This window comes from Vitis vinifera, chromosome 9, assembly GCF_030704535.1.
Source record: "Vitis vinifera cultivar Pinot Noir 40024 chromosome 9, ASM3070453v1".
NCBI lineage: Eukaryota > Viridiplantae > Streptophyta > Magnoliopsida > Vitales > Vitaceae > Vitis > Vitis vinifera.
Genome location: NC_081813.1, coordinates 3,503,144 through 3,524,938, shown reverse-complemented (window position 1 = coordinate 3,524,938; position 21,795 = coordinate 3,503,144). Strand labels below are relative to the sequence as shown.

Below are 21,795 nucleotides of genomic sequence, written 5' to 3'. Positions count from 1 at the left end.
TTATCACACCATAGAACCGGTATTCTAGGTGTCTTGCACTGCAATTCAGATAGTAAGGATTGAATCCAGGTTACTTCAACAACTAATTCAGCCAAACTTCTATATTCTGCCTCTATGCTGGAACGGGAAACTGTTTGTTGTTTTCTGGAATGCCAAGACACAATATTATTGCCAAAGAAGACACAGTGACCTAAAACCGATCGTCTATCATCAGGGTTTGAACCCCAATCAGCATAAGAAAATCCAATTGAACTCAACTCAACAACTTTCTTTAAATGAATGCCATAATCCATGGTTGCTCTTAAGTACCTTAGAATGCGTTTTACAACCTTCCAATGCTCATCCGTAGGCCTTTGCATAAATTGACAAACTTTATTGACACTATATGCCAATTTAGGTCTAGTTACGGTAACATATTGTAAAGCTCCTACTGTACTTCTGTATAGCTGAGCATTTTCAATTGGTACTCCATCTTGGGAACTAATCTTTAAGCCACTAGTAATGGGAGTGGGAAAACCCTTGGCCTGCAACATTTTAGTTTTCACCAAAAGATCCCTTATATACTTTTGTTGAGAGAGATGAAACCCATTTACTGTACGAGTAACCTGAATGCCCAAAAAATAGGTTATTTCTCCTAGATCTTTCAAAGAGAACTCAACATCCAATTGTTTAATAAGAGTAGTTACTACCTCTGCATTGCTTCCAGTTACCAAAATATCATCTACATAGACAATAATGTAGGTGGTATGAGTTGATGTAATCCTGAAAAAGAGAGATTGATCTGCCTTGGAAGAGACAAATCCAAACTACAGAAGTGCTTTGTGAAGTCTCTCAAACCAAGCCCGTGGTGCCTGTTTGAGTCCATAGAGAGCTTTATGTAGTCTACAAACATATTCAGGGTGTTTCTCATCCACAAAGCCTTGAGGTTGTGACATAAACACTTCTTCTTGTAAAATACCATTCAAAAAGGCATTATTTATATCCAATTGCCTAACACTCCAACCTCTAGATAAGGCAATGGTGAGTACAATCCTGATAGTTGTTGGTTTCACAACTGGGCTAAAAGTCTCATTAAAATCAAATCCAGCTTATTGATGGAAGCCCTTGGCTACTAACCTAGCTTTGTATTTTCCGACACTACCATCAGGATTTTCTTTGACCTTATAGACACATCTACAAGCAATAGGTATTCTTTCTTCAAGCAAGGGTACTAAAGACCAAGTGTTGTTTCTTTGCAAAGCTTCAAACTTAGATATCATGGCTTGTTTCCACTCATCCTTTTGTAAAGCTAACTCAACTGTCTCTGGTTCCTTTACTGCTGCAATATACACTTTAGGTTTGGCAATGCCCTTTTTTCTTCTTGTTGTCATGACATGAGTGTTCCCTTGAACTCTTGGTTGACCTGTCATTCTATTCAAATTAGTATTACCAGAAGAACAATATCCTGCACAACAACATCAGTTACTAGAGAAATAGAATGTACATCAGGAACAGAAGGTAAATCAACCTCATTGATTGGCCTGTCAATGGGGACTGTGAGAATAGGATGAGAATGAGTTTGAGAGGGGATTGTGAGAATAGGTGGACTAGCAGATGGAGTAGAATTGGACAATGAAGAGGAATTATGGATAGAATAGGAAGATTGATCAGTTTGAGCAAATGGAAATGTTATTTCATCAAATATAACATCTCTAGAAATATATAGCTTTCCATTTGAATCCAAGCACTTATTTCCCTTGTGGTTTAAGATGTATTCCATAAAAATGCAAATAATGCTCCTAAATTCCAATTTATGTTTGTTAAAAGGACAAGTGTTAGGATAGCATGCACAACCAAACACTTTTAGAAAAAAATAGTTGGGTTTGGTTTTGAAGAGAAGTTCTAAAGGACATTTTTGTTTCAGGATAGGAGTTGGAAGTCTATTATGAAGAAACACAGCAGTTCTAAAAGCTTCATTCCAATATTTGAGAGGAATTGAAGATTTAGCTAACAAGGCTAAACCATTTTCAACAATGTGCCGATGTTTTCTTTCAGCCACTCCATTTTGTTCTTGAGTATGAGGGCAAGACACTCTATGAATGATACCATGTTGAGTAAGGATGACTGAAAAGATCTAAATTCACCACCCCAATCAGATTGAAAAGCTTTTATTTTGGAGTCAAGTTGAAATTCAACTTGAGTTTTGAAATTGATAAAGGTTTGGACGACATCAGATTTATTTTTAAGAAGATATAACCAGGTGAATTTAGAATAGGCATCCACAAAATGAACATAGTATCTATAACCACTACTTGAAGGGACAGGAGCTGGACCCCATAGATCAAAATGAATCAATTGTAGAGGAGCGGTATAAACTGTTTCAGATTTGGAAAATGGAAATTTATGAATTTTGCTTAAACAACATGATGAACAAAATGAAGGTGTCATTTTATTGATATTAGGGACATTACACTGTGAAAGAATTGTTTTTACAACTTGAATAGAAGGATGACCTAATCTGGCATGCCAAAGATCAAAGACATTTGGCTTTATTGAATCACAAGGATTTGAAACAGTACAGGTTTGAACATTGCAGCTTTTTACAATAGAGGATGATTGACAAATGTTGAAGGCAGCTTCTGGATGAGCAAGACACAAATTTGATGAATCAAACGAGTATAGACCATCTTTAACTTTCCCGGTAAGAAGAACGGTTTGAGAATCCTGATCCTTAACAAAACAAGCATCGGAATGGAATTCAAAGAAGACATTATTATCTTTTGCAAATCTGGAAACACTAAGAAGATTCTTTGTAATAGAAGGAACCAAAAGCATATGATTTAAGGAGAGCACTTTAGGAGTAAGAGAGGAAAGTAAAGAAGAATGACCAATTCGTGAAATTGACAAACCTGAACCATCACCAATGTGTACTTTGTCTTCACCAGTAAATTCAGTGTTGTGCTGAAGATTATAGCATTTGGTGTGACATGATTTGAAGCACCAGAATCAAGGTACCAAGAGTTATCATTGAACACCTCAGGTGTTGTAAACAAAGTTGAGGAATGAGGAGAGGCTTGGCTGAAATAAGCACGAGGACCACGACTATTTTGAGAAGAAGAGGTTGGACTAACAAAACTTGGATCAAGCCTGTAGTAACACCTCTTAACTTCATGTCCAAACCTTCGACAAAGTTGGCACTGAGGTTTGCCAGTATTATTCCAGTTGTTATTCCAGCCAGATCTGCCACCATTTCCTCTGCCTCCATTAAAATTTCTATCTCTACCAAAGTTTCCAGCATTGAAACGACCTCCATTACCTTGACCTCTTCCAGGACCAAAGTTGGTAGAGAAATTGCTTCTGCCACGACCTCCAAAACCATTATTAGTAAAAGACGAGGCAAAACTGACACTTGATGCAGAATCAAGAGATTTAGCATTCTTTTCAATTCTAGTTTCTTATGCCATAATCAAAGACTCAACTTCTTCTATTGTATATGATTCAGATCTAGTAAGGATGGAGGTGATGAAAGCATCATACTCATCAATGAGGCCATCTAGAATAGCATCAATATGGTCCTTATCTGTAAGTATGTGACCAACCGAGGTTAAAGAATCAACACAACTCTTGATTTTGGATAGATATTCAACAACATTCAAAGATCCCTTTTTCGTAGTCTTAAGTTGATCCTTAAACTGTCCGATTTTAGCCCTGGTTTGAGATGCAAAATATTGCTCTAATTTCACCCAAAAAGGACATTGTTAAAAAGCATATCAAATCTCTAATTACTATTGATTTATTTTTGTAAAGAATATTGTATAAAATATATTCCAAATAAATATGTTATAATATTATATTTCCTTATAGAATAAAGAAAATATTAGGAATATCTCCATGAATATTTTAAGTCATAAGTGGAAAAAGTTATGAGATTACATGGGTTTGAAGAGATCATACGAGATGGATAGAAAGATGAAGAAGAATGGGAGATATTCGTAAAGTGAGGGGACTCTTGGTTTTGGGCATAAATATAAGGAGTTGGGAAATATAAAATGTTTTGGAAACTCAATAATTATATTTAATTCTGTTATCGATAATATTCTTTATGAGATAATGAAATAATTTCTCTTATATATGGATGTATACTTGTTTAACATAATTATGTTAAAATTTCATATATCTTTATTTTATTTTTACATTCTTGAACTAACAATGTTTATATTAAAGCTTTCAGTAGCAAAACAACCACAACCGAGAAGACATTTGAAAACAATTAAAAAGTGTTTTTTAAAAACACTCTTGAATTTTTTTCTTGTTTTCAAAAAATAGAAAACTGTTTTTAAAAATTGATGCCAAACATAACCTTATATTCTCTCCATGTGTCTCACAACATATATCCTAACATGATTCCCTACATTCTAAAAAGTTTTCCGAAGTGATTTAAAACATCATCTTCCATTCATTTGGTTGCAAGCAAGATTCTCCTATTAGACAGCAAAAACGAGGGGTAATTTCTGATCAGAGAGTTCACAAACTTTCTCATCCAGAGCAAAAGGTTTTGCCAGTCAGATTCTTCAAAAATTTAATTAATTTATTCATACTTGCAAATTTTAAGTTAAACCATGATAAAGTTAACCAATTTCTGTAGAAGAGCTAAAACCCTGACTAATTAATCACACCCAGAATGTGATCAGGGAGTCATAACAGGAAACACTACGGAATCTTAATATGAAACTTCCTTGTCTTTTTAGAAAGTAAAGTCCACACTTGAGAAGAAAATGATAACGGGTGGAAAAGCAGCCTTCGAATAAAATTATCGAAGTTATGTCAGAGGTGGGGTCAGGGGTGTCCTCCAATTGTGTGACTAGCGATAACGCGATCACCCATATCGAAATTCCTTAATCGGAGAGATTGAACTGTTTTTGACCACCAGAAGTCTTCTCTGCTCTCCCACTTTCTCATCTTTCCTTGAATTTCACCCCTTCTTTCTTTCATCTCTCAAGACAAGGAATGGATTGTGTGAGCCCAATCTTGGATGTTGTAACTCGCTTATGGGACTGCACAGCCAAGCACGCAGTCTCCATCAGGGATTTGCAGCAAAATATGGACTCTTTAAGAAACGCAATGCAGGAGCTGAGGGATGTACATGACGATGTAAACAGAAGAGTTGAACGTGAGGAGCAACGACAAATGAGGCGCACAAATGAAGTGAACGGCTGGCTCCATCGTGTACAAGTCATGGAAAAAGAAGTCAATGAGATTCTGCAGAAAGGCGATCAGGAAATCCAGAAGAAATGCATAGGAACTTCTTGTCCCAGAAACTGCCGGTCCAGATACAAGCTCGGGAAGAAAGCAAGTGAAATGTTCGGTGCTCTGACTGACTTAAGGAACAAAGGACGTTTTGATGTTGTGGCTGATAGTTTACCTCAAGCTCCAGTGGATGAGAGGCCGCTGGAGAAGACCGTGGGCTTAGATCTGATGTATGCAGAGGTTTGCAGATGCATCCAAGATGAACAACTGGGAATTATTGGATTGTATGGTATGGGGGGTGCCGGGAAAACTACCCTCATGACCAAAGTGAATAACGAATTCATCAGAGCAAGCAAGGACTTTGAAATTGCCATATGGGTTGTAGTATCCAGGCCTGCAAGTGTGGGAAAAGTACAAGAAGTCATTCGCAACAAGTTAGACATCCCGGATAATAGATGGAGAGACAGAGCTGGGTATGAAAAAGCAGTAGAAATTTTCAATGTCTTGAAGGCAAAAAGGTTCGTGATGTTGCTGGATGATGTATGGGAGCGGCTTGATCTCCATAAGGTGGGTGTTCCTCCTCCTGATTCCCAAAACAAGTCCAAAGTAATATTAACAACCCGATCTCTGGATGTTTGTCGTGATATGGAAGCTCAAAAAAGCATTAAGGTGGAGTGTTTGACAGAACAGGAGGCTATGAATTTGTTCAAGGAGAAGGTTGGAGAGACCACTCTAAATTCACATCCAGATATACCCCAGTTTGCCGAAATTGCTGCTAAAGAGTGCAAAGGTTTACCACTTGCACTCGTCACAATTGGGCGAGCTATGGCCAGGAAGAACACACCACAAGAATGGGAGCGAGCCATACAAATGTTGAAGACTTATCCGTCAAAGTTTTCAGGTATGGGAGATCATGTATTTCCGATCCTAAAATTCAGTTATGATAACTTGTCAGATGACACCATCAAGGCTTGTTTTTTGTATCTTGCTATATTCCGAGAGGACTATGAAATTAGAGATGATGATCTTATATTCCTCTGGATTGGAGAAGGGTTTTTGGATGAATGTGATAACATTGATGAAGCATTTAACCAAGGGCATGACATGATTGAGCATCTAAAGACAGCATGTCTATTTGAGAGTAGTGATGAATATTATCATAAGGTTAAAATGCATGATGTTATTCGTGATATGGCTTTGTGGTTATCTACAACATATAGTGGCAATAAGAACAAAATTTTGGTAGAAGAAAATAATACTGTGAAAGCTCACCGAATTTCAAAGTGGAAAGAAGCGCAAAGGATATCTTTTTGGACTAAAAGCCCTCTAGAACTCACTGTACCATTGTATTTTCCCAAACTCTTGACTTTAATTGTTAGGAGTAAAAGTGGTAACTTCCAAACATTTACTGATAGATTCTTTTCGAGTGGATTCTTCCATTTTATGCCGATTATAAAAGTTTTGGATTTGTCAGGTACCATGATAACTGAGTTACCAACTGGAATTGGTAATTTAGTTACACTAGAGTATCTCAATTTAACAGGTACATTAGTAACAGAATTGTCGGCGGAGCTTAAAACTTTGAAAAGAATAAGATATCTGGTATTAGATGATATGCCATATCTTCAAATAATTCCGAGTGAAGTAATATCAAATCTCTCAATGATGAGAATTTTTCTAGTAGGATTTAGTTATTCATTAGTGGAGGAAAAAGCTAGTCATTCACCCAAAGAGGAGGGACCCGATTATTCAAGGGAGGATTATGAAGCTCTTTACTTGTGGGAGAATAATAAAGCATTATTGGAGGAGTTGGAAGGGTTGGAACACATAAATTGGGTCTATTTTCCCATCGTAGGTGCTTTGTCTTTCCAAAAGTTATTAAGCTCCCAGAAACTACAGAATGTTATGAGGGGTCTAGGCCTTGGGAAATTGGAAGGCATGACCTCACTCCAATTGCCAAGAATGAAACATCTAGATAATCTTAAAATATGTGAATGTCGGGAGTTGCAAAAGATAGAAGTAGATCTGGAAAAGGAGGGAGGACAGGGATTTGTAGCAGATTATATGCCAGACTCGAATTTCTACAGCCTTCGCGAGGTCAATATTGATCAACTTCCAAAGTTGTTGGACTTGACATGGATTATTTACATCCCAAGTCTTGAACAACTTTTTGTACATGAATGTGAATCCATGGAAGAAGTGATAGGTGATGCGAGTGGGGTCCCTCAAAATCTTGGCATATTCTCAAGACTCAAAGGTTTGAACTTGCATAATCTACCAAATCTAAGGAGCATCAGTAGACGGGCCTTGTCATTTCCTTCCTTGAGATACCTCCAGGTGAGAGAATGCCCAAACCTAAGAAAGTTGCCATTAGATTCAAACAGTGCAAGAAACAGTTTAAAGTCAATTAGAGGGGAATCAAAGTGGTGGCAAGGGTTGCAGTGGGAGGATGAAACCTTTCAGCTCACTTTCACTCCCTACTTCAAGTGAAGAAATGACACAATAGTGGAGAAGCTGCACTCCTTCCTTCTCCCACCCCTTTACCTGCTTTCTCCCATGCTCTCTCAGGTACTGTTTTCATTGTTTATTATTTTTTTTTTCTGCTAAGAATTTTATTTAGTTTGGAATTGGTAAGCTATATTTTCTTTTCTTTTCCTTCTTTTGTTTTATTTTTTTTATTGCCTCACCTGTTACTCATCTCAATAAATTTAGTTATGTGTTAAAAAGAAAGTATTCATAAAACATTATCATTTCCTTTTTTTTTACAGAAAAAAAAACAGACAAAATAACCTCTTTTTCTCCTGTGGCCATCTTAGTTTGTATTCTCAGATCCTAAAATTCATATTTGTAAAGCAGGTTAAGGAAGAACTTTTGGGTCCAATGAGATACTTGATGCATCATCAATATTATCTCAGTCTTTTTTCCATTTGCTTATTTTTCTATTTGTTCTCGGAGTCAAAGCCTCTTGATTTCTTTTAGTGAAACCTAATAAAAACTATTTGTTCCATGCATGTTTATTTTTAATATTATTTTACCCGAAGGAACTTAAACTACCAAAAAACTCCTTGATAGAATTATTATAAAAATTTTAAGTTGCATTGGGTTTAGAAAATGTTTTTTAGTTTTATTTTTATATTTTTACTTTTTAAAAAAGTTATCTGTTTCTTATTTTTCTTTTCTTAAAAAATGAGATTATTTAAGAAAACTAAAAATTGTTTTTTTTTAAAAAAGAAAAATGTAAAAGATTGTGAAAATAGATATAACTAAAACTTTATATAATATATATATATATATATATATATATATATATATATATATATATATATATATATATATATTTGTTATGGTTTGAGACATACTATTAATTATAAATGATGATATTACTATTTTTTCTGATGTATATAAATTGATATCATATATATAATAATTTTGTACATGTTATTTGTCACTTTATTATTTTATTGCATTTATTAATTATTATTTTTATTATTTATTTAAAATAGTTTAGAAAAATATTCTAATATGCTTGTAATTATTCAAATAAATTACTACAATATAAATATATGTACCCTCATAATAATTCATAGTTTGCACCTATCTTTTTCAAGGATCGGAAATTTTTATGATCGATAATTCTCATGAATTGTTCCTCCAATTTAATCTAAATATTCAAATTTGCTTCACTATTGTTTAGGTTTTAGAATGAGAAACAGTTTTTTCTCAGATTCATAGAAATATATTTGTCTTCAACTTAGATGATAGGCAAATGATCCAGCTGATTTGCTATATATGTTGTGTTTGTAGGAGAAGTTCCTGAAGAATACTTTGGCTCAGCTGAAACTCCTAGCAATTGTTGAATCACTGGATGCTTTGTGCGCATAGGATGGATGGGTTGCATAAATAGTCATTTAAAATATATATATATATATATATATATATATATATATATATATATATATATATATCTTGTTTGTTTGCATTGTGTAAAGTTGAGTGAAAAATTCTCTATGTGCTAAGTGTGAAGCTACTGCCCCTCAATGAATGTAAGATACCTAATTCTTACATGTTTCAAGTTCAACTGCTTAAGAGTGCTTGTATCAAGAATTGCAATTTGTTGAAGTAGTGATATAAGATCTATACATACTCAATTTTAGATTTTGTATTGGAAACTCTTGTATGTTTGAAAAGGTATCAAAAATTGGTCTAGAAACTATGCTCTAGTAGTATTTAAAAAATGAACAGTCATAAGAAGAAGATGATTTACAAGTGGACTTGGTTTTTAAAACAAATTTTACGTAATATTTTATTATGTGTTTTTGAAAGCATACACTTTGGACAGATTCTAGTTTATGTTCACTAGAAGTATGAGTTTAGCATAATAGGTCAAAAGATTTTTAGGACATGAGCATGCCTATAATTGAAATGGAAATATAGGTGAATTACAATACCTTATGGAAGAAGTCAAAATCCTAATGAGAATGCATTTTGGTTTCCATGAAATTAAATATTTTGTTCTTATTCTCATTTTTAACTAGTTCAAACACATTAACTAGTAAGAAAAAATTATGGTTCGCTTGTAACTGTTGTCTAAAACAAAATAGTTTTTGAAAATTATTTTTTAATATTTTATAAAATAAAAATTTGTTTAAAAATTCAAAATATTTTTAACATGTTTTTAAGGGTTTAAAATATATTTAAAAAATAATTTTTATATGTGATATTTTATTTTTAATTATTATTTATATAATTATTTTTAAAAAATAGTTATGAGAAATAAGTGAAAACAACCTAAAACAGTTTAAAAATATTCTTTGTTTTAACCAAAACTTATAGGGAGGTGAATGAATTTAAGTCTTTATTTTAAATTTTGTTTACATTATCTTAGTTTCAACATTCAATACCAATAAATTTGGATTAGTTCTTTGTTTATAGCCTGATTCTAAATAAGTTTGAATTCAATTAAAATATTTTACATTCCCATTTTAAAACACCTAAATAATCAGATTCACTTCATTATTGAATAAATTTAAGAAAGAAATGAAGTTCTTTCTCAAGCAAATTTGTTCTTTGATTTAGATAGTCAGCGATTGATGATCCAATTGATTTGCTCTCTTGTTTTTACCGGACAAGATTTTGATGAACACTTGACTCAATCGGAAGTTCTTGCAAATGTTGAGTTACTGAATCCTACATGTTGTCGTCTTCTCGCAGTGTTCTCTAAGTAATTTCAGTTGTATATCATAATTCCTTTTGGTTAATTGGTAACCATATCCATCATGATAGTGAGACCAAAAGTTCAACAAGTAATTAATAACTTTATTTTAAATGATTAATTAAATATGACAGTTGAAGCGGTGATGGGAAATAATATATTGAAATCAAGGCTAAATGAAACTGCAAACAGCCATATAAAATAACCTTCAATAGATACGGATTTAATGAGAAATTTATACATTTTAAAATTATTTAATTTTTATATAACAGAAAAATAAGTAAAATAAATTTAAAAAAACATTTAAAATGATTTATTAATTTTGAGTCTATTTTTATTTATTATTTATTTTTTTTCTTTTATCTTTTATTTTTCTCGTATTATTCATCATGAAATGATGTTGAGATGAGAAGTCAAACAAATAATTAATTAATAATTAATAATTAATTAAATGTGATAGTTGAGGCAGAATATATACGTAATTGGAAATGATAAATTTGAAATAGAGCCTGAATGAATCTACAAATGGCCATATAAAAAAGAATCTATTATCTTCTCTCCTTTCTATGTTGAATCTCTGTCTTGGACTGCAAAAAAGGTTTTTTTTAGAGCCCGTGACAGACTGTGGCGCCAATGACCAAGACTGCCCATGTGAATTTTTATTTTTTTTGAAAGATATTATTAAAATATAATTGTTTAAGAAATAAATGCAAAAATCAATATTTTTCATCTTGTCTTTTATTTTTGCACTAAACTTGATATTTCAAAAGACCTTGTCTTTTCAACAAACGAATTCCATTTTTATCCTAAAACCTTTTATATTGAACTCTACTTTTCAAAAAACAAATTTACTTTTTTTTTTATACTAAACTCATCGAAAAGATAAGTTCATTTTTACACTAAACTCGTTTAAAAAAAAATCCACTTAAAATTGAAAAATATCATAATTTTATAATTATTTTTTTTATTACAAATTTTTTTAAAAAATACTCTACTCTAATGGAAAACCCGCAAATAACGGATGTTCATTCGTTTAAAGCATTCATCAGATACACTTTTTATTCTTTACTTTTAAAACTAAAAATTCTTATATAAAATATAACAATTCTTATAAATAAAAATAAAAAATAAAAAAAAAGGGAAATTTACTATTATGTTATTAAAAACATTTTTCAAAATAAAAAAAATGAAAAATTTTAATTTGTTAAATTTTTAAAAATATTTTCAACTACATGAGTTATGTACTTACTTTTTATAAATAAAAAAATAAAAAAATAAATAAAAAAATAAAACTTTTATTTATCCAAACATGCATTAATTTCTTAATCCTTTTTATTCAACTTCGATGAACAAGTAGTTAAACACTTATATTATTTCTGTCCCTCTCACAATATATATTCTGACTAGGGATGGCAACGGGGCGGGTTCGGGACGGGTCGCCCCCATCCCAACCCCGCCCCATTTATTTAAAATAATTCACATCCCCGTCCCATTTAAAAAATTAAACGGGGCGAGGCAGGACAAGACGGGACGGGACGGGTATGATAAATTCTCATACCTGCCCGGCCCCGCCCCGTTTAACTTTTTTTTTGAATTTTAATTTTTTTTAAAAATTACTTTTAAAAGTTTTTACTTGGATATTCGGCGAATGTTTTCTCACTTTTCCTTTGTTTTCCATATGAAATTCGAATATGCCGAATTGGTCCCTTCTCCTTCGTCCCCACAATAGCTCGCCGTTGTTGCTTTTGCTCTGTCACTGATCCATGGCTTAACGTCCATCCAATCTTCTGATTCCTAAAGGCCCTCTGTTTGAAGCTAATTTTTGGATTCTATCATGGGCAAAAACTGAATTTTTTGGGGCAGGATTGGGGTTCAGTTCGATTTCTTCGTCACTAAAATTGAAGCAGTTGAGGACCAATCTCGGGGATGCTTCTGTGATGTAATTGAGGGATGAAGATAATATAAATGGGTATTGCAACAGCTGATTGCAGCTCCACCTTTCAATGGGCTCTCTCCTCAAGCATTTCTCGATAAAATCGCGGCCCAAATCCGATAACTGAGTTGGGAACTTCGGCAGTTCGTCGGAGAACCCAATTCAAAAGAAAGTATCAGCGCCGCAATCTTCCCATGCTGGTTTTTCGGAGACCATCTCGATGGTTGTGCATCCCAGACACCAGATCGACCATCTCGATGATTATCCTTATGAGGATATGAATGGATATGGGAGATGGGGGATGTGTCAGTAGGAATATATATTATATGTTATATATTCATTTATTTATAAACAAGGCGGGGCAGGACGGGACAATACCCAAACCCACCCCAAATCCATCCTGGATTTTAAAAAAAAATCTCAAACCCGTCCCAAACCAGTTTATTAAAATTGAACTTCGTCCCATTAGGGACGGGGCGGGATGGGTACCCTAAAAAACTCGTCCCATTGCCATCCCTAATTCTGACAAGATTCCCCCTCTGCATATTCTTAAAACCCTTTGTAAAATCAAATAGACAGTCTTGATTGGATTGACTTATCCAACGGTGGGAATTCACGCTTTGATACCTACGGCGTGCATGGGACCATAGAAGTCTCCTTATTGGAGGAGAGAGAATTGTTTTGATGAACAAAACCCATCTCTCCATTTTCTGCTTTTTCGTTCAATTTCATCTCTGAAAAACAAGGAATGGATTGTGTGAGCCCAATCTTGGATCTTGTCAGTCGCTTATGGGACTGCACAACCAAGCATGCAGTCTACATCAGGGATCTATAGGAAAATATGGACTTGCTAAGAAACGCAATGCAAGAGCTAAAAAACGTATACCAAGAGGTGAAGGGAAGAGTTGAACTTGAAGAGCAACAACAAATGAGGCGCACAAATGAAGTGGACGGTTGGCTCCATAGTGTACTAGCCATGGAAATACAAATCAACGAGATCCTACAGAAAGGCGATCGGAAAATCCAGAAGAAATGCCCTGGAACTTGTTGCCCCAGAAACTGTCGGTCTAGCTACAAGCTTGGGAAGAAAGCGAGTAAAAAGTTGGGTGTTGTGACTGAATTAAGGAACAAGGGACGCTTTGATGTTGTGGCTGATAGGTTACCTCAATCTCCAGTAGATGAGAGGCCGATGGATAAGATTGTGGGCTTAGAGCGTATGTATGCAGAGGTTTGCAGATGCATCCAAGATGAGGAACTGGGAATCATTGGGTTGTACAGTATGGGGGTGCCGGGAAAACTACGTGTTGAAAACTCCATTATCAACCCCAAAATAGAAATCTCATGTTAAATCATATAAAGAAAAAATGTCGATTATTTTAAAGGATGTAGACAAACATGAATCCATTGGCAATTTTGAAGAAATATGGTTCTTTTAAAGCAATATAGGAAGAAACCACCTTATGTTTTCTCTCTTGTGATGGGAGGCAGGAGAGGGAACGTTCTGTATTTTCAAAAGAAAATTGAATAGACACCAAACTTTTTGATTCCTTATTTATTAACTTCCTCTATGCCTTAAGGACCATACCCATTGGGTTGTTGGGCCACATGTGTCTTAGGCCCATCATGTAAGACACATGTGACTTGGGCTCTACACACAAGGTGGTCCATACTTAATAATAAATATAAATTGAATATATATGAATTGCTTAATCATAAACAATTATTAATATATGTGAGTCCAGAATTATTCTAACAATCTCCCACTTGGACCACATATATTACCGAACAATGTTCATGATAATACTTTGTTGAGCTCATCTTTGCTATCCTATTCAAATATCCTTAAACAATCTCTTCTACTAATTATGTTAACATAGGATTAAAGCGGCCTTCATTAATCATAACTATAACTAGACCCATAAATGATCACAACATTAACAAAATTAGCAACATGGATCAAGTATGGATGTATAGCATGGAAATTACATAAAATGTGATCTTTAATATGTCTATTTCCAATTGGTCCTACTTTATGACTAAAAATAGTCATAAAGTTTGTACAGATAACACAATCATAACAATACATCAAGAAAACAAACACAAAACCCAAATACAAACTCCCACTATACTGGCACATCATTAATATATACAACACACATATGTGTGGCATGATTTGATACCAGTTGTTGAAAACTCCATTATCAACCCAAAAACAGAAATCTCATGTTAAATCATATAAAGAAAACATGTCTATTATTTTAAAGGATGTAGACAAACCCAAATCCATTAGCAATCTTGAAGAAATATGGTTCTTCTAAAGCAATAGAAGAAGAAACCACCTTATATTTTCTCTCTTGTGATGGGAGGTAGAAGAGGGAACGTTCTGTATTTTCAAAAGAAAATTGAATAGATACCAAAATTTTTTATTCTTTATTTATTAACTTCCTCTATGCCTTAGAAACCATGCCTATTGGGCTATTGGGCCACATGTGTCTTAGGCCCATCATGTGAGACACATGTGACTTGGGTTCTACACACAAGGTGGCTCATACTTAATAATAAATATAAATTGAATATATATGAATAGCTTAATCATAAACAATTATTAATATATGAGAGTCCATAATTATTCTAACACTACCCTCATGACCAAAGTGAATAATGAGTTCATTAAAGCAAGTAAGAGCTTTGAAATCGCCATTTGGGTTGTAGTATCTAGACCTACAAGTGTGGAAAAAATACAAGAAGTCATTCGCAACAAGTTAGACATCCCAGATAATAGATGGAGAAACAGAACTGAGGATGAAAAAGCAGTAGAAATTTTCAATGTCTTGAAGGCAAAAAGGTTTGTGATGCTGCTAGATGATGTATGGGAGCGGCTTGATCTCCAAAAAAGTGGGGGTTCCTTCTCCTAATTCCCAAAACAAGTCCAAAGTAATATTAACAACCGCTCTTTGGATGTTTGTTGGGATATGGAAGCTCGAAAAAGCCTTAATGTGGAGTGTTTGATAAAAGATGAGGCTATTTATTTGTTCAAGAAGAAAGTTGGAGAGACTACTCTAAATTCACATCCGATTATACCCCAACTCGCTGAAATTGATGCTAAAGAATGCAAAGGCTTACCTCTTGCACTCATCACTATTGGGCGAGCTATGGCTGGCAAGAATGCTTACCTTCTTTTATTGCGTGAGGGTCTTTTATAGTGTCAGGAGCTTTGTCCCCTTTGATGGTGGGAAGACTTTTTGGCTTGTCATGATGGTGCTAAGATGGTGGTAGAGCCATCATTGTTCTACAGGCGACTGTCAGAAATTATGGGATGGATGACTTGTCGTCATCCCTGTCTTTTCGCTCTGCAGGCGGCGGGGTGCAAGTCGTGACAGGTTGCCTGAAGTGACCCAGGAGGGTCCCATCGAGCATACTTTTAGTAGTATGAATAATGATAGCCCGCGAAACACAGTCAAGACTTTTGTCTAAGACATTGGCATTGGGTCCGGACAGGACGTCCAGACAAGGGAGTGTGGATAGCACACCGGTCCCATGGTCGTCCGGATGAAGAGTTGAGAGTGCCACGTGCCCCATGAGGAAAATCCGGACAGAGGGTTGAATGTGCCATGTGTCCAATGGAGGAGTGTTCTGTGAGGCTGCCACGTGTGCGCTTAGGAGTGCTCCCTACAATAAGAACAATAGGAATAATTCCTAATTGAAATGTTAAAACCCAGAGTAATCACATCCAAAATGTGACGAGGACTCATTGCCCAAATGATTTTTATCATGTATAGAGGTTGTCTATTGCAATCTCATGTTTGCTGGGCATATAGTGCCAGTGCTGAAGAATGTACATGATGATGTGAAAGAAGAGTTGAACTTGAAGAGCAACGACAAATGACGCGCACAAATGAAGTGGACGGATGGCTCCATGGTGTACAAGTCATGGAAATACAAGTCAATGAGATGCTGCAGAATGGGATCAGGAGATCCAGAAGAAATGCCCTGGAATTTGTTGCCCCATAAACTGCTGGTGCAGCTACAAGCTCAGGAAGAAAGCAAGTAAAAAGCACAGTGCAGTGACTGAATTAAGGAAGAAAGGACGTTTTGATGTTGTGGCTCATAGGTTACCTCAAGCTCCAGTGGATGAGAGGCCGATGGAGATGACCTTGGGCTTAGATCTGATGTATGCTGAGGTTTGCAAATGCATCGAAGATGAACAACTCGGAATTATTGATTGTATGGAATGGGGGTGCCAGAAAAACTACCCTCATGAGCAAATTGAATAATGAGTTCATCAGAGCAAGCAAGGACTTTGAAGTCTCCATTGGGGTTGTAGTGTCCAGGCCTGCAAGTGTTACAAGAAGTCATTCGCAACAAGTGAGACATCTTGAATCATAAATGGAGAAACAGAACTGAGGATGAAAAAGCAGTAGAAATTTTCAATGTCTTGAAGGCAAAAAAGTTCGTGATGTTGCTAGATGATGTATGGGAGCAGCTTGATCTCCAAAAGTTGGGGGTTCCTTCTCCAAATTCCCCATGTAAGTCCAAGGTGATATTAACAACCCGGTCTCTAGATGTTTAATCGCCACAATATGGATGCTCACAAAAAGTATTAAGGTGGAGCGTTTGACACCAGATGAGGCTATTAATTTGTTTAAGGAGAAGATTGGAGAGACTACGTACTCTAAATTCACATCCAGATATACTGCAACTCGATGAAATAGCTGCCAGAGAGAGCCAAGTTTTACCACTTGCACTTGTTACTATTGGGCGAGCTATGGCTGGCAAGAACAGAGTACAAGAATGGGAGCAAGCGATACAAATGTTGAAGACTTACCCATCAAAATTTTCAGGTATGGGAGATCATGTATATCTGCTACTGAAATTTAGTTATGATAGCTTGAAAAATGACACCATCAAGACTTGTTTTCTATATCTTGCTGTATTTCAAGAGGATTATGAAATTATGAATGATGATCTTATAAACCTTTGGATCGGAGAGGGGTTTTTCGATGAATTTGACAACATGAAGCATGGGACCAGGGGCACAATATCATTGAGGATCTAAAGGTGGTGTGTCTATTTGAGTGTAGAAGATAATCAATCCTATACCCTAAATTTTATAATACTCTCTTGGATTTAACATTGGATTGTAGAACTCTCCATAACATTATTTTTTTTATTTGATTTATTTCATTAAATATTTTATAAAATCTTTATTCGTTTTTTATCCCTATTTATTTAAATTAGGATTTCATTTACTTTAATAAATAATTAATCATTTTAATCTAAAAACAAATAAACACATTAGAACTTATATTAGAAAACAACAACTTGGAATACCACAAAATTGGGCTAACTTTACCTTTGATTTTTCTTGTCCAAAGTTATCATATATATAGGCTTTAATATTTTAATTATAATAGAAATTTGCATTCAATAACTAAAGATTTTTGTTTACTTTTACGGTTATTAAAATTTTAATTGCCATTTTTTTTTAAAATTGTTCTATCCATATAAGTTTTGTCTGTTTTTTTTTTTAACAAAACTTTGGAAACCTTTTTAATATTTCATTTAAAAGATAAAAATTAAAAATTAAAATTAAAAAAAAAAAAGTGTTTCTTTATTTTTATTTAATTAATAATTTTTTACTTTTCCCTCATGTGTGATAACATAAAAGAAGTTTTAAGTAAAAATATTTTTCCTTTTGAAAAATAGAACCAATGAAGACATATGCTATTATTTTCAATTATTGAGGTGATTGAATTTTTAAAAATGTGGAAAATAATATTTTAATATTTTTTTAAAAAATAACCCATTTTCAAGATATGTTTTTTCAAAAACATGGTAAGGAACTTGTTTTTTGTATTATTTTTATGTTACAATAGAAAATGAGATTTTAATTTTGCTTATATGAAATAAGAGGCATAGATGAGACATAAACATTATGTTTGAGATTGTTTTTTAGAATAAATTTTTTTTCCTAAAATAGGTTTTTGAAAATATGATATTTTTTTAGAATATATTTAAATTATTTTTGTTCTTTCCACTTATTTTTTTCATAACTATTTTAGAAAATAATTTTACAAATATGAGAAATGACCATGGTTTTGAAAACCGGTTCAGCCACTAGTAGTCCCTATATTGAACGTTGCTGCACAGCCCATATTTGTTAGCCCACCTTACCTTAAGCCACTTGAGCCCATCAGGAGGACATGATTTCATGTGGATAAAAATGTTGTATAATAGTCACAAAAAATATTTGTTAGCCCATCAGGAGGATGGATTAGACAATACTCGTAAAAGTCGATGAGATGGATCAGGTGAAGTGGTTTTTATCTACAGAATTACACATGTTGTCTGTAACGTAATCAGTGATGAATCAAATTTTTTTTTATTGAAGTTACTATCTTATTTAAGTCTATATGTTTGTTCTTCATTGTCTATTATAATTATTCCAGATTCTACACTGGTCGGTTCAGTTATTCTATGGTGAAAATTGAGAAAATGATTATGAAAAAAGCAAAAAAAAAGACACAGAATCCATTCCAGAACAATTGTTTACAATCTAAGTAACCAGTAATGAAAAAGAAAAATCTTATTCACTTAAAAATGCACCAATTACCAAATAATGATTAATAATATCAACTCCATAATAAAAAGGAAAAATCTTACTACCTAAACAAAACTTAGATGATGAAACATATGCACATAATGGCATTCGACTAGGAAGAACTTGAAGACCAAATACACACATATTTGAAATTTCTCCAATCGATCAACCAGAAGGAAAACAAAATAAGAGATACCTTTGTGATTGTGAGGGAGAGCATCTCTGGAGAGAGTAATTGGGTGTCAAGGACTACAATCACTCCGTGATATGACTCTAGCAGCTTCAATCACCATGCTGTTAGGCCAGATCAATGTCAAATACAATATACCGAGTGAAAGTTTGGTTTAAGGATTCATCCTCCCACCAGCTTGATTCCCCTGTAATTTGCTTTAAGGTACAGGTTGAGCTGTTGGAATCCAATGGCAGCTTCCTCAGAATTGGGCAACCTATCACATGGATCTGTTTCAAGGAAGGAAATGGCAAGGCCCACACGTAGATGCTCTTTAAGTTTGGTAGATTTCCTCAAAGTTAAGAGCTGTGAGCCTTGAGAATATGCTTTTCTTATCTGCAACTTCGTGGTCATCATGCATAACTTGTTCAATTGATGAGCACCGTCGTACATAAAGCTCCTGATGGCTTGGAGCATAAATAAGCCATGTCAAATCCAACAACTCTGAGTAAAACTGAATTGTTACTCTGAGAAGGTTGTGGAACCTTAAGTATCTGATATTATCTGGGATGGCCCCCTCCCTGCCTTCACTTTCCCGATCAGCTTCTATCTTTTCCAAAGTATTACAAGACACTAATTAAATTCTCCATTCTTTTTAGCGAGGATGATAGTTTGAGTGTGGTCAAACCTTCACAGCATCCAAGTAGTTGAAGGGAATTAAGCCGAATTCCCAACCTGTGAGAAACAAAAAAAATAGAGAAAACACACGCCAAAGAAAAAACAATCACACGCACAAGACAGTATTTACGTGGTTCGGCAATTTGTCTACGTCCACGGAGTTGTAGGGATATCACTATTATCAAAGAAGAATACAAAATACTTCTATCGGCTAGAATATTTGCTCTCTATCTAAAACACGACCGCCACACCACACTAAAAAACCCTAATTACAAAAGACAGTTCCATAATGGGCTTAACGGGCCCAAAAAATATTGCACGTTAAAAAAACCACGCAATATTGTTCGGGTCGAGTCATCAAACTAGATCAAACAAAACTAGGCTCCACAAAGCCCGACAAATCTCCCACTTGGAGACTAGTTCAATCACCAACATCAAACCGCTATCCTCCAAGAAACAATCCCTCATCCCTGTAACTCATCCTCCTGTCCTCAAGCTAGAACACCAATTGAAGTTGCGTACAACTTCAACTTCTCAATAGTGACACCCTTAGTCAACATGTCTGTCAGGTTCTTAGATCCACAAATCTTCTCAAGTATTACCAGTTTATCTTCAACAAGGTAACGAATAAAGTGGTATTTTATTTGTATATGCTTTGACTTTGAATGAAAAGCCGAATTTTTGGCAAGAAAATTTACACTCTGACTGTCACTGTGTAGAATGCCCATCTCTTGCTTCTTACCCAATTCATCTAAGAAACCATGTAGCCAAATCATCTCCTTTCCAGCTTCAGTTGCTGCAACATACTCAGCTTCTGTAGTAGACAAAGTAACAATCTTCTGTAGATTTGAAGCCCATGATATAGTTGTACCACATAGAGTAAAAACAAACATAGTAGTACTCTTTCTACTATCAATATCACCAGCAAAATCAGCATCTACATAACCCTGCAATTTCAAACTTGCACCTGTGAAACAAAGACATGTATCTAATGAACCCTTCAGATATCTTAGAATCCACTTGACTGCCTCCCAGTGCTACTTTCCAGGCCTACTCATGAATCTGCTCACAACTCCCATTGCATGTGCAATGTCTGGCCTTGTACACACCATAGCATACATCATGCTGCCAATAGCTGAGGTATAGGGCACCTTGCTCATATGGTCCCTTTCTTCTTCTATCTTCGGTGACTGTTCTTTACTTAGTTTGAAATGACTACCCAATGATGTGCTCACTGGTTTAGCTTCATTCATGTTGAACCTGCTGAGAACTTTCTTCACATACTCTGACCGTGAAAGCTTCAATGTACCATTAGCCTTGTCTCTAATAATTCTCATACCAAGGATTTGCTTTGCAGCTCCCAAACCCTTCATTGCAAACTGTTTAGATAATTGCTTCTTCAGATTATTAATCTTCTCAATACCAGACCCTGCAATAAGCATATCATCCACATACAACAGTAATATGATGTAAGAATTGTCAAAAGACTTAACATAGCAACAGTGATCAGATTCACATCTCTTGAACCCAATTCTATGCATAAAACTATCAAACTTCTTGTACCACTGTCTAGAAGCTTGTTTAAGGCCATGCAAGCTCTTTCTCAGTTTGCAGACTAGATTCTCTTGTCCCTGAACAATGAACCCTTATGGCTAAATCATGTAAAGGTCTTCCTCCAAGTCACCATGAAGGAATGTTGTCTTCACATCTAACTGCTCAAGATGTAAGTTTTCTGTAGCCACCATTCCCAGTACAAGTCTGATTGTTGACATCTTCACAACTGGAGAAAATATCTTTGTGTAGTCAATGCCCTCCTTCTGTTGGAACCCTTTAACAACTAATCTGGCCTTGTAACGTTTTCTACCATCATGCTCATTCTTTATTCTGTATACCCACTTGTTGTGCAAAGCCTTCTTTCCTACTAGCAATTTAGTCAGTTCCCATGTCTGATTCCCCAACAAAGAATCCATCTCATC

General features: G+C 34.8%; 1 protein-coding gene across 1 annotated transcript; it reads left to right on the top strand.

The window, feature by feature from the left end:
• Window positions 1-4,779: 4,779 nt before the first annotated feature.
• On the top strand, window positions 4,780-9,167 carry LOC100258314 (probable disease resistance protein At5g63020). The gene is made up of 2 exons (XM_002278531.4): window positions 4,780-7,794; window positions 9,031-9,167. The coding sequence occupies exon 1, from the start codon at window positions 4,987-4,989 to the stop codon at window positions 7,714-7,716; it is 2,730 nt and encodes a 909-aa protein (XP_002278567.1). The 5' UTR covers window positions 4,780-4,986; the 3' UTR covers window positions 7,717-7,794; window positions 9,031-9,167.
• The last annotated feature ends 12,628 nt before the right edge of the window (window positions 9,168-21,795 follow it).